Below are 14,381 nucleotides of genomic sequence, written 5' to 3' on the forward strand. Positions count from 1 at the left end.
AGGGGGACAATGTTCTTCAATTAAGTGCACAGTTTAAATGGGCACAAAAACCTGTCCTTGCGCCTACAGCAACACTTTCAGTAGCTATATACATGTGTGTGCATGCTTCCCAAAACCTAACCCACATTCTGGAATGCAAACACAAAAAAGGTAACTGTTGAACAGGATGTGATGTAAGCTAATTGCCCCGCTCTTGTAGAAAAAAATTACATACAGATTTAGTTTTCATTAAAGAAAAGGAAGGAGCATGTAATAATTCCTTGTTTTATCTTCATACTACAAGGGTAAAACTCTGATTTTTATCATGTTTGTTATACTGGCAGAATAAAACAGCTCAGCTTTCTAATATATTTGAATTATGCATCAAAAAATTAATTTAACAAAAAATACCTTTCAATTCCATATTCTATTTCACACCTATTTTGCACAATATTATTCAAAACAGTTACTGTGTGACACAGTATGATTTCCAGTGTACATTAGGAGTACATTCTGGTTACATCTTTAAATCACAAAATGACACTGATAACCTGTTATGTATTAAGAAATTTAAAAAGATCTTGTAAGCAGACCTTTACAATAGTGAAAAATATTGCAAGGCTCCTGTGGTCTATTTAGCACTTCAAGTAGTTTTCACCACATGCCCTGCTTGAAAATCATACAGTCTATTACATTTCTACAGCACCTTTTATTCAAAAATATTTGTATCCAGATTTCTGGCAACCTCTTGAACAGAGGAGAGCAACCACCAGCAGTAAAGCATTCTAGGACAACTCCTGACTGTTATGAAAAATGCCATGGGATATTGATGCTTTTTCAGAACAGGCAGGGCTTTGTTTTTAGTATGTTAAGTTATATGAAAATCCAGTAGTTAGTAAGCTGCCTGGAACTTCATGTCTGTGCTGAAGAAAAAAGTTCTCCTTCAAATAGCAATTGCAATTAACAGCTCTCATGACATGCATAATTTGAAGGTTATGCTAACAGTAATCAGAACTTGGTATTAATCTGCAAACATTTATACTAAATATACAATGGCACCAAGTACATTCAGAGAGTGCAGTGGGTGGTGACTTGTCACATGGATTAATGCCTCCAGATAAAAGATTGTTTTACCTCAACCCATAGACAAAAAAATGACATTATTGCAATGGTGCAATTAATAACCTGCCACTTCAATAATCGTTAATGATATCTTCAAGGATTACCTTGGAAAATCTAGAGAACTTTAAATGTTTTGTTGTGGTTTGTTTTTTTTTCTTTGACTATTCAGTAGGAGCGACAATGAATATGTGTGTTAATATCCCACTTGGTATTCTCTAATGCAGTCCTCTTTTTATTGTGTCGGAGAGTTACGTTTGTTTTATATGAAAAATGTCTTGAGGTCAGGGCTAAGTTGGAAACTTTATGAAAATAGAAAAATTAAAAAAAGAAAATTTGTCTCCATCAACATCTTTTGAAACTCAAACACAGAACTCACTTTCTATTGATAAAGAAACAAAATACCACAGGAGTTCAGAGTCTGTTTCTAAAAACTAAGACAAATGGTATCTCCAGTATCTCATAAACCCAACTATTTTAAGCCTAGTTACCATAATACTGTCACTTCAGAACATGGCCTGCAGGCACTCAAGTTTAGAGCCTACAATGTTGCTAATGATCAGTGTTTCAGATGTGTTTAGTTAAAACCAAGATAAGAGATGTGGTAATGTAAGAAAATAAGCATAACCTCTCCCCTCTTAAAGTGAGATCGGCATTATTCAGTGAACTGCTTTTTAAGATAATCCCCCAGGCTGTATTGGAAATTGTTACCATTAGTAATTTTTTTTAGGTTATTCCTCTGATGTCACTTTTCTGCCTGGCATTGCCAAGTTTCTATTTTTAGCCCATGTGAGCTATTCTATAGATTGCAATCTTTGTGGCATTAGTACTTGCCAAAACAATTAGACTATAGGATATATTGGTTTTCAAATGAGATTGCAAAGGGATTGCTACAACCATTCCTTATCTGCAGCAAAAGTTATTAGAAGGGATGACATGATACCAATGTATGTCATTATTCTAACTAATACAGAATCACCTATGAGGGTCTTCAGTTCAGTCAAAACAGCACTACAGTGTTCAGTCATCTCACACTTGGCAACCTGTGAGTTTCATTACCATTTAGAAGATGTTGTCATGTAATGGTTTTGCCCAAAAAGTAGCTGGTTAGAAATGGGAAGTTCTTTTGTACTTAAAGTGAGGCTACAAACTGAATGCAGAAAGTTACTGTATCCTGACTGCAGAAACAGTCAACATACAAAAGAATTTGTCAACCTTCATCCTAACCTAGGAAAGGGCCAAACAATTTGAAGACCACGAGAAAAGAAAGTGGACTGTCAAAAGAGAAAATGGATCCAAAACTTACATAAGGTCTTCAGTGAGACTGTTCTTAGTTGATCAATTCGCTGAACACTGTCTCTCTGAAAACTGGACCATGGAAATCCCATCTGACTCACCAGTGATTAATTTTTTGGTTTAAGAAACATACACAGATTAAGGGGGCGTGCCTGATAATGGGATGTGGTTATTCAGGGTGTGAACAACTTCTAGGGTCTGTCAAAACAGGTAACTTCAGGTTTAGTCTCCACTGAAGAAGCAAAAAATAAAAGCAGACAAAAATATTTTTTGAAGAAGCACAGTACAAATCAGAAGGGCATACAGGGAGAAGCAAAATGTTATTAAAGTGCAATATCTGTACTGTGCTATATACAGTACTATAGTAGATATTATTAATATTAACATCGAATATTATGAATGTTAAAATCAATTGGTCAATTTTATTAATTTTTTTCAAGATATATAATCTTAGAAATAGTCAGAAAAAGGACATTTATACTAGAATGCAACTTTGTATTTCTTCCCTATGGAGAAAAAACCAAAGGTATAAATGCTTTGTGTTGACTATTTTTCAACTTCTACTAAGCACTGGCCAAAATATTACCTGCATAAAGAGTTGTATTTACTGTGCAATATCATCTCCTGGTCCCACTGCACAGCAGGAAAGGCAGTCTGTGCTGACACAGGTAAGCAGCACTAACAGCCAGATCTGCTCACCAGATATTGCATAGAAAAGCCTAGGTGCTGTCATGCTCAACGAGTAAAGTGAAGATCAGGCTGAAACCGCTCCTAATACCGGTAGCTCATCACCCGTGACACGGGTAGGTCGCGGCTCAGCCGAGTCCCAGGCGCGCTCGTCAGTGGCACAGGGTGGCACAGCCCGGGTGGCCGCGCAGGACAGTCCCCACCGCGGGCTCCGCTCTCGGCTCTCCCCACCTGTGGGGATTTCGCCTTGCGCCCTGGTGGCTGGAATGGGGAAGAGCTGAGCCCAAGGCAGCCGCCGGGACGCTTCGCTCGGGGAGAGGAATTTTCCAGCCGAGAGAAGCGGCCCTGCCCCCGCTGGCCGCTGACAGCCCGGGGCCGGGGCCGAGCGGAGTCCCCGGTCCGACCGCCCCCGGAGGGACAGCCGGGTGTGCGGGGGCGGGAGGGAGGCGCTGGGACGGGAACAGGGAGTCTCTGTGTCTTCGCGCGTGCCGGAGCGGGGAAGGTTCCGCGTTTCAAATTTCTCGCCGCGAAGTTTGTTGTTTTTTTTTTTTTTTCTTTTTTTTCTGTGTGTGTGTGTGTGTGTGTGTGTTTTCCCCTCCGCCCAAGGTGTGGTTCCGTGAGCGGCAGAAGCCTGGCGGAGCCCTGAGCGCGGCCGCCGCCCCGGGAAGGCGCCCCGTGTCCGCGCTGTAAACAGCGGGCAATGCCCGCGCTCGGGGGCGAGGCGGCGCCGGGGGCAGCGCAGCGGGGCCGCCCTCGCCAGCCCGCCCCGAGCAGGTGAGGCGGGGAGCCGGGGCGCCGTGCGGGCGGGTCCCCGGGTTGCGTCCGCCCTGCCCTCCCTCGGCCGCTGGCATGGACGCCCGCGCTCGGCCCGCAGCCGCCCCGCCGCCCTCCGGGTAAGCGCAGCTCACGGCCCGGGCGGGAGCCCCGGCTCCAGAGGGGTAGCGGGCGGGGAGCCGCGGCCGTGCGCGGGGCTGGGTGAGGTGAGAGCGAGGGGGCAGCTCGGGTCTGGGAGGACGGTGCGGTGCCGGCCGGCTGTAGGTGCGTGTTTGGGAAGCAGCCAGGGGCGAGAGGCGGCTCCCCAGCGCCGGGGGGTGGGTGAGCTGTGCCCCTGCCCGGGGCTCCTGCGGCGGGGGCGAGGCGGGAGCCCTGGGCGGGCTCGCAGCGGGGCAGATGGAGCGGCGCGACCGTTGAACGGCCGAGGGAGCGGGCGGAGTGCCGCGTCCGGAGCCTCGACGGCACCTCGGCCGGTTCTCCGGGCTGAGCGCGGGCTGCTCCCCCGGCCGGGGCTGCGGGACTACCCCGCCGGGCCGCCGGCGCCCTCCTCGGCGGTGACCGGCCGAGCAGCGGCGGGCGAGGGACGAGCATCGCCGTCCCGGTGCCTGTGCCGGGCTGCAGCGCTGCCAGCGCGGGACCCGCTAGGTGCGCGGCTCTGCCGGGGAAATCAACTCGGGTCAACACTTGCCGGAGCATCCTTAGGTGTGCTAAGTCAGCTTCTGGCTCTCCGGGTGAGAGTGGCGGCGGCGTGGCAGCGCTGGGCCCTCCTCGGTGCTCTGGTAACTTCCCACGCTGGGGGGTAAGGAAAATAAATAAGCGGCATCTGTTGGTATTAGTTAAAAGGGCTGGTTTGTTTCTTTCTAAATGTTAGGCCTCTCAGAACATTTGCTTATGATGTGTCACAAAATGTAACTTTAAAGAATATATTTTTTTAAATCTTAAGTAAAACTACCCCAGTTATAGATCAGGAGGAGGATAATTTCTCCTTAAGTAGTCAGATACGTTGAAGAAAATTAATTTGCTCAATAACCTCAGTAGGAACTTGAGTGAATCAAACTACTGGCAAGACTGCTGGAGTTATCTGTAAATAGAAGAGACAAAATACATGGTGAGTGTATTTTTTAATATAAAGACTTTCTTAAAGCTTCCATACTATATGCAAAAATGAATTACTTGGTTTTCTGACCAAGTGTCTATAGGATAAACAGATGCAAATTATGGCAATTTAGTATTTGCAGCAGCAATCAAATCAGTTTGAAGTCATGGCTGTAGTGAATATGGAAGACTCAAAAAGGGATGGGTATTTATTCACTTAAGGCCTTGTCACCATTCCACATATATATGTAGCCATTGAGAAATGAACTTTATATTGTTAAACAATGCAGACAGTATAATTACTATAGATAATCACTGCATTTTTAAGACTCTGGGTATGTAAGCACAATTGGAAGGACTGAGTGTAGGATAATAGGGCTTGATTCCAGATTAGGAAGGGGCTAAAACAGTATGTCTTGAAGGTCCTCAGTTTTACGTGTGGGCAGAAACATGAAAACAAGCAAAAAGACACAATTAAAACTTTAGCTGTTCTGACAGTTTCACTAGGCCTGTTGCCTGCCATAATGCTGTTGGGTATATTGAATTTTGGCTGCTGCTTGACATCTGAGTCAGGAAAAGTAGTCTGTTCCCTTTATGTGACTTCAAGCATCTGTCAGCATCCACATCTCAGTTGTGAGAAACACGTAGCTAACAGCAGTGCTCATTGTGTTAGCCCTGCAGATGTATTTTCAGGCCTTTTATCACCTCTTCCCATTTAATTTGGTACTTAGAAAATCACGTTACTATGCCTTTCTTATTACAAGAGTTCTTTTTTGGCAGTCTTAATTATTTCCTGGAAATGGTCTCATTTGCTCATCAAAACTGTGGATTTGAGGAAAAAAATTTGGTAATACCAAAAATGGCAACTCCCAGTTTTACTGAAAATGGTGCATGGATACAGTTTTGAATAGTAAGCTGTTATGTCGTTCTCTGAGACGATAGGAAAAATTGTCCAACCTGGGAAGAATTTCAGTTGAAATAGCAATTTTCTTTAAATGTATTACCAAATGATGTGATATACTGCATTATAAATCTTCTTAAATTGTCTAGCCAGGTTGAAAGTGTTGATAATCTGCAGCTGAAAACTATTTACCAGTCAGCGTGTTCTTAAATCACTATTTGAAGTTCTGTGGAGTAATTACTGCTAACTCTTCACAGCTTAGAAAATTTATTTATGCTCACTGCTTAGAAGGCTAGAGGCCTTTAAAGTGTTTTGTTAGTTTTCAAGCACTGATGTTTGTTTAGTCTTGGAACTCCTACATAACTTAATTACTGGTGGCTCTTCAATATAGAACTTTGTTATCAGATCTATGGGAACAAGCTTTGGGAAAGGATCCTGTCATATCTTGGAAGACTTTTTTTTTTAAGTACGGGATTATGCTATCCTATTGAAAAATTTTTTATTAAAACTGGTTGTGGATAAAAATATTTGTCTGAATTTGGTGAAAAACATGGCCTTGTTATTCTCACTGTACCTTCACAGGAAACAGGAAAAATTTTTAAAAAAACAGCTTCTGCTGGTTTTTTTGTTTTTTTTTTTTTTTTTAATATGGTGAATAGAAAGTGTGCCCAGCAACTGGCTGGAATTTTTTGGAATATGATGAATAGGAGGTGTGCCTAGTTACTGGCTGGTAATGACACATAGTTTCTTCTTTTAGCAGAAGAAACTTGGCTGGACCTACTTTTAAGGCATTTTTATAGCTCATCTATCTTACCCTGAGTAGCACTCATGACAATGTGCTCCTGCCAGGCCAGTTGACACAGTCTGCTGCTGTTCATTACAGAGTTGAATTGGCTTTATGTATTGTCTGTTTTATGGGATAATAGGAAAATGTGTGATTTCATACTTGAAAATAAAAAAAGTGGCTGTAGTTGGTATCCCACCTTTTGAACACAATTTTCCTGCTGTTGCTGGATATTCTATACCCTGGAGTAAATAAATTTTTACATTACAAGTAGATGTCAGTAGTTGACACAGGATTTTACCATGAAGAACTGTGTTATAGCTTAATAGCCCATTAAAATATTGGAGCAAGTGTGGTTTTAGGTAAACAGAAGATTGATATCCTTTGAAATATTAGAATGCACATTGAGATCCACCTTTAATTCAATTGTAATCAGTTTCTGAGAATTTCACATTATTTCATTTGTTCCCTTAAGTCATATTTAAAGCTGTATTCTTACTTACAAAATAACAGCTTCGGACCTGCTTTAGCCTGGCAAACCCTCTTTGTTTTGTCATTTTCGTTGCGAGACTAAGGAAAACATGCTTAGCAGATAGAGCTGCTCTCCAGGGGCTGAAGATAGACATGGTTGTATGGGGGAGGGGGCAGAGCCAAAGAGCTTTGGTTTGCTTACTGCCAGAAATACTCCTCGTGTGTGTCTTCATGCTCCCATTCACTGTTGCTTGGCCTAGTGAATGTATTTGAAGAAGTTAATAAGGAGAACAGGAGAGAAGTCTTTTTTCCCATGGTTTCCAGGTCTGTCTCAGGAAATGAGAGATGTTTTCAGGAAGAACAAGAAATTTACCTTTTCTCTCACATGTAAATTGTTGAGTTTTTATCAAATAATTTCAATCTCTGGAGACATCAGCTGTGGTGAAGTGTTGGCAAGTGTCTGGCATCAAGGTTGAAATACTGATTTGAGCTCTCTTCCTTTTGTTTGGTTGAGTTAGTTCACAACATAGCCACAGGTTTATTCAAGTATAAGTGGAAGTCCTCCCTGTTGTGGAGTGTGGGGAGAGACAGAAAGTGTAGGAATAGCTTCAAACCAAGCATTCTATGGCCAAGCCACAGCAGCAGACTGGGGTGGGGTGTGTGTCTGAATTTGCTCAGTTTAGTGAAATTTAAGTCAGGAGTGGAACTACATTTTTCTCTTGCAATGAATTATCTGTTGCTAGTGCTCTGTATGCTGTACTGTTGTATAAACTTTTATCAATAAAAGCAAGACCTTTTGTACTTGTGCTACTAAATGGTAGTGGTATCATGCGTTAGGCTATCATGGGTTTAACAAGTAGTTTCATCTCAGATGAGCTTCATCTCCTAGACTGAGGTCTTAAAGATAATAGTATGTTCTTCTTACCCCCATGACCCTGATGAAGAACAACTAATGGAGCAATAACAAAATGGAAAGAATTCTGAGAATTTGTGACCATAGAGATTGCTGGATGTTTGAAGCAGGATGCCCATCAGGAGCCACTTGAATACTAATCATTCCAGGGGCCAATTTACCAACTGAGTGTACACATAACACTTCTTGAGGTGTCTTTTTAATGCACCTACCTTAATAAAGGCAACATCAAATAGTTACATGACCCTGGTGCCATTAACTGAATGTTGTGTTTAAACTCTGAAGTCATAGCTGGGTGCCTATGGAGTAGTTAGTGCTAATATTCGCTGTTGGAGTGTGTTGTTGTGGGAATGCGATCAAGAAAACATTAGAGGGTTGAGGAATGTGGATACTAGGGTGAAAAAATATGTGAGAGCGTAATACACAAATAGAGAAATCAGCAGAGTTATTTCAAAGCTTTGTCCAAGTGTGATGGTATCCTGTGAAAAAGAAAAGCGAGAGCTAGATCATGAGATATTAAAGCATTTGAGGGGAAAAAGTGCTTGAGACTGGAAGGTGGGTTTTTTTAAGTGTCATCTTAGGGTAGCTTCTTTTCTTCCTATTATTTATTTATTTTTTTATTATTTTTGTTTTGTGTACTTTAAATGAGGTCACAGTGTTTATGTAAACCTGAAGATCGCTGTTTATTTTGAGTGGGCACATCTGTGTTGGGTGGAATAAGAAAGGAGTTCATTGCAGGGGACCAAAAGCTTAGGTTCCAGAGGAAACTGAAGGTCTTAATGGGACTCTTGCCATCTGACATAAAATAATTCACTCAGAATATTTAAAGTCTCAAATAAGTGGTTTTTTTTACTGTAATCTGGCAATGTATAAATAGGTCTCATGAAGTCCAGTACTGCTTCTGACTATCTTAACTGTAGCTTGGAAAAAAAATTCTAAGCATGCAAGTTTTTCTAGCTTGACTGCTGTTGTTTCTATCTGCCACTGTTGTGGTTTTCTGTGTGCTGGGGACCAGCAGATGCCAGATTATCCAGCCAGCCCTTGGAGTTGTAGCAAGGTTATCATGCTCAACTAAATATTTATTCTTTTTCCTAGAAATTAACAAGTCAGTATGACGAGTTGCTCTGTTAATGCAGTGGATATAAGGAATGCCAGGTGTTCTCTTTTATGGATGCTTGCAAGTTAAAACAGATCTGATTGTGCATTTTCTTTTCACCTGGCTCTCACTTGCTTCCTCAACAGCTGACCTGCTACTCTGACTTAAGTTCACATAGCTGCCTGCTGTTTGAGAAAGAGTTGCTGTTCACTGTAGGTATTTGCTGTCACTATGTACTGCCTTAAAACTCAGAGCTGACGTCAAGGCATTAGAGGATGACAAGAAGCCAAGATGTTGGCTCCTAGATTCCTGTAGAGTTCTGTGACTGTGCCCAGTGTTAGCACAATGAAGAGGAAACTCTTACTGTGCACTATAGGACAATGGAGAGTTCAAGGGGGAAAACCACCCCTGCTGTTCTGAGCTGTTACAACCAATTAAAAACATGACAACGCTTCACCTGAATTCTCTCCTGATGCACAATTAAAAACGCAACTCTTCATGAAAGTAGACTTAAATATTTACTAACTGGAGTTCCAGTAGTTGTGTTCTGACTTAAAATCTCCATGGTGATAGACTGATGGATAAAAGTGAATTTTTTTTCATGGTTTAAGAAATGCTTTTTTCTGCAGAAGTGGAATACCATGGGAATCCTTACAGAATTCAGAGTTCCTGGATTTGTTTTCTATTTTCTAGGAGGCTATTGAGTTCAGAAGGGGCACGTACATTTGTTTGTACCTTTTGGTTGTTGTAAATGATCAAAGTGCAATAGGTGGTTGAAGGATGGATCCTTAATCTATGAAATGTCTCCCTTGAGAGTTTGCATTAATGTCAACTCGGCTGCAAGACTAGGGTTGTCAGGATTGCTATTTTCAGTTAAAGAAAATAGAGTATGAGTATTTTTAGCTAGGCATAAGCTTTCTCCTGTGAGAATGCATTGGTTTTGCTGGACGCTTTAGTTTTACAGAGGTTCTCGTTGAAGAAATAGCTTCCAAGCTGTACTTTCTTAGGTGTGTTTTAAAAATACTTTCTGCATATTTCTTTCATTTTCATTTCTGTTCTAGAAACAGAGTTATGGAAACTATAGATCAATCTTATTTAATAACAGATAAGCCTCTTGTCCTCCCCAAACAACGCAAATGGTCGCTCTATGTTAAACAAGAAATGTAGTGAGCTTGAATTTTTCTCACAGAGAAAGAAACACCCCCCCCAACAATCAAAACACCATCCTATCTCAAAGGAACAGCACTAGAAATGTAGGTATTTTTCTTTAAAATTAAATCAATTTTCAGTTTAATATTCCTGAATTATTGATGTATTGATTTAACAGTCTTGTTTTTTTCATGGGCCGCCTTGGTTTCCTATTGAGAATTAATTTTCCCTTTTGATATTGTACCTGACTTTCATGTCCGATCTTCAGATGGATTTTCTTCCAAAGACTGATGCTCTATACATGAGGTTTAGCAGGTAACTTTTAAATGTTTTGCTATGGGAAGAGCATAAACATCTTCATCTGTCCCTTTAATACAGACTTACTATTGACGAAGTTATCTGAAGGAACTGTTTCTTCTATTCTTTTTACAAAATGAATTGTATTTTTTAATGTTTCATTCAGTTTGACTTTTCGTTTGCTTCTTTAGTTTGGTTTTTTGTCTGTCTGTGTCCCTTCCACGCCCTCCAGTTTGATGTGCTGGAAGCTTTGCCAAATAAAGTGAATTAAGTAGCAACGTTCAAGGATGTGGGACCATCAGTAGAGTAGCTATGGCAACTTTGTGTTACTATTGTCCTGAAACTTTTTATACATAGGTACCAAGGTAATTTGAAGAACAGTAGGGAAGAATATGGTGTGCCAAGTTTGGGTTGTGTTTTTTGTTTGGGTGGGTTTTTTTTGTTTCATTCAGTTATTTACCAGTTGTTTGTTTATCATTGTACTGCTCTTGACTTTTGTAAAGCCCAGATCACTTATTCTGTACTGTCAAACTAGACTGACAAAGGAGTGTTGTGCAAAGTTAAATATGTAACCATTTTGGCTTTGAGAGAGTAGAAATGATTTTGCATGAATGGATGGATTTTTTACTTCTTTAGTTAGTAAGTCACCACACAAGGTGTGTGTTAGTTGATGATGATAGTGCGGTAGGTGGAATTTCCAGAAGCGGAATTTCTGATGACTTTCAGGCATTCGTGTAAAATCAGAAGTTCAACCCATGCCAGAAATCTGGGCTTTGATTTTATTCTTTTTTTTTTTTTTTAAATTTTTCAATTCAGAAACTTTAATTCCTCAGAAATCAGGTATCACTGTGTTGAAAATTTTCCCTAGGTTTCCAAACTTATGAATTTTTAAGAATTATGGCTTTTTCTGTTTAATCTCTGAAGTCTCCAGACATAAACTTTTCTGTATTCTCTGACGGTCTCTGATTCATGGTCTCTGACTTCCCCTTGCCTGCAATTTTGATCCTCTCCTTCCACCCACATTACAAAGCAGCCTCACTAATTCCATCTTTGGCACCCTCCTTGAGCTATATTTACCTCATTTAGTTTTAAAAGTACTCACTGCTTAGAGAAAGTCCCTTTTTGCTGAATCTTAAACTTCAAGTAAGTTTATAAGTCCACAGCTACTAGTAAAAAAAGTACTTCGTTTTTGCTTCAAGGGGTTACGACCCAGCATGACAGTTGGACCTTTTTGGATTCTGGCTTTGTGCATTCTTTCAAATCTTCATATTTAAGAGGAGCTTTGGCCTTCAGCTTGGGCCTTCCATCTAGTGTGTGTTTTTGTTTTTGTTTTTTTGATGTGTGTGTTTTTTTCCCCCCTGTGTCCCGCTCTCCCTGTATCTGATTCCTCCTCCCCAACGTCACTCTGAAGCTTCTTCTATATATTCTTCTTATAAATATGGCTTTGTGTTTAAATATTGCATGTCACATTTTACCAAGCTTAATGCATCTTATTCCCTTGTACTTATATGGGCATGGAGACTATTTTTGCCACAATGTTTAAGGGGAGAAGGTTTTCCCAGGCCCTTTCATATGCCACTTAAAGCAGGGTCGTTGACTGTCTTTGCAGTTGTTGATCTCATCTGCTCACTTATCTACAGCTGAGTAATGCCTTGGACATTGCAGGATTTGGAGCTGAGGTCTTAAGGCAGGCAGTGATAGCTAGAGACATGAAATAGGATTTTTTTTTTTCTTCTTTCAACTAAATCAGAGTTTGCTTAGGACTTTGTTGGACCAGTAGCAGTAATTTTATTAATATATTATATGCCGTCGTTCCTCAGAATTAGGTATGTTTAACTTGATGTCTGCATGACAGGCTATCAAGATGTTTGTTGTAGAAATGCACTGATGAAACTGGGTTAAATGTGTCTTTATTGCTTTAGCTTCTTAATGCTTCTCTTGTTTCCTGATGGTTGATTGGGGTTTTTTGGGGGGGTAGGGAGAAGGGTCTGATTTTCTGCCAAGCGATAACTGCAGTGATCAGAGGATTTTGAAATCTAGGTAATTTGGGTGTTTTGTTTTGATGGTTCTTTTGCAGTGAAGGACACATATTCCCTCCTCCCCCAAAGGTATTGTTGAGATATTCTCAACATGGCAGGCAATGCTTGTTCACTTTTGTAGAAAAGCAATGTGAAAATGTAGAAGATATGGAAAACCAAAGCATTTCATAAGCACTTCTTCAGAGCTGGTTGGCAATCGTGAGGGGTATAGGAGAGAATCTGAAGCGGCTTATTTTGGAAAAGTAATAAAGATCTGACATCACTGTCTGAACTGCTGGAATCTCTGTCTTATTTCTAAGCATCTTTGACTGTTCTCATATTTCCACTGCCCAAACATTCTTACAAACTTTCCAGTCTTCCTCCCAAAATACACTACTTTAATGCATCTTTATCCATAAATCTCAAATAAGTAAGGGAGGAAAGAAGCACAATGAATTGTAAATGTTAAATGAAACCTTAAAAATATTCAATGGTTTATTTTAAAAAAAGAAATGGAGTTTTGGTACTATGATAGTTTTAGAAATATTCAAGCAAATCAATAGATTTTTATTTTTTCCTTTCTGGTGGTGGTCTTTAAGATATCGCTTACAGGCTCCTGTTAGATTTTCTTCCTGCTTTCACTTACCTCAAAATTTTCCTGGATACTGTAGTTCCAATATGTAAAGCCTGCCAACTAACAGGTTTACGGGATTTATTTTTTCTTAAGAATGCTTGCCAGCACTTAATCCAGAATAAGATTTTATGTTATAATTGAGAATGTTTGGAAATAATGACACGTAACATAAATGCTGACATGTCATCCTATACAATGCCAAGCAGTATTTCGTATGTGTTGAGTGTAGATGGAAATTGTAAAATTACTTGGTACCCTGACTGAGTGGTCTTGTGGAAAGATCTATATAGTGTCAGTCACCACTCTGCCCCTCTGCATAAGAGGCTGCTGTCCTGTTTGCTGTCTTCACTAGAGAAGAACAGCTGGATATTTCTACACGTTTCCTGATTGAAATCTGTCTATTCTCGGACAAGCTGATGCTGCCTTTTCCTGCTCATGGTGTAGAGATTTGCAGTAGGAAATGAAGTGTCCAGTGAATTGTTTATTTTGTAAAAATGTTTGTCAGAGCCACCTGGGAGAACTTTAGCAACTTAAGATAGAAATACCATTGCAAAATTCTACCCTAGTTAATTGAAAAGTGTGCAATTTATTTGCTAACAACATACTCCTTTAAAGGAAAAATGGTTGCGTATATAAAGAGTTTTTCTGTTACATGGAATCAAAAACTCCAAGGTTAGAAGTAATATTTTATAATGTTTTAACTTTCATTTTAAAATAGTTAAAAAAGTGTAATGAGATCTAGAAAACTCTATCTACTCTTATTCCCACATCCTGTTGCATCACATTTCACATCTCAGTCATACACTGAGTGTTTCCCTGAGTCAGTTTGTGGTATCATGTGAATAAATGCTCAACGTGGTAGAAAGATCTCCAGTCTGTTTGTAAAAGAGCATGTGATGCTTTTTCAAAGATAAGAAGGCATACCTAAATATGGCATAGCATTGGTTGAAATTGTAAACATTCAGTCATTTAGCTCAACTCATTAAAAAAAACTTTTGGCTCCTGATGGTAAAATGAAATCCATCAGAAAAGGTGAATCACATCCTCAGACTGATGTAGCTATACCAATGTTATGTACCATTGTGTTTATCACTCAATTAACAAATATTTTCACTGAAATATTGAAGTGACAAGTGAGAAAGAAGTGGCTTGGTGACTTTATGAGAAA

The 14,381-nt window shown here is 40.3% G+C and overlaps 1 protein-coding gene across 2 annotated transcripts in view; it reads left to right on the forward strand.

Moving 5' to 3' along the window:
- The first annotated feature begins 3,911 nt into the window (after window positions 1-3,911).
- COBLL1 (cordon-bleu WH2 repeat protein like 1) overlaps window positions 3,912-14,381 on the forward strand; it is a 76,982-nt gene continuing 66,512 nt past the window's right edge. For both annotated transcript variants that reach the window (XM_027637037.1, XM_027637038.1), the window contains exon 1: window positions 3,912-3,974. In XM_027637037.1, coding sequence (XP_027492838.1) covers window positions 3,931-3,974 — 44 coding nt within the window. In that variant the 5' untranslated portion in view covers window positions 3,912-3,930. The remainder of the gene's footprint in view (window positions 3,975-14,381) is intronic.

Source organism: Corapipo altera, unplaced genomic scaffold (assembly GCF_003945725.1).
Source record: "Corapipo altera isolate COAL_440 unplaced genomic scaffold, ASM394572v1 45, whole genome shotgun sequence".
In the NCBI taxonomy this organism is placed as follows: Eukaryota; Metazoa; Chordata; class Aves; order Passeriformes; family Pipridae; genus Corapipo; species Corapipo altera.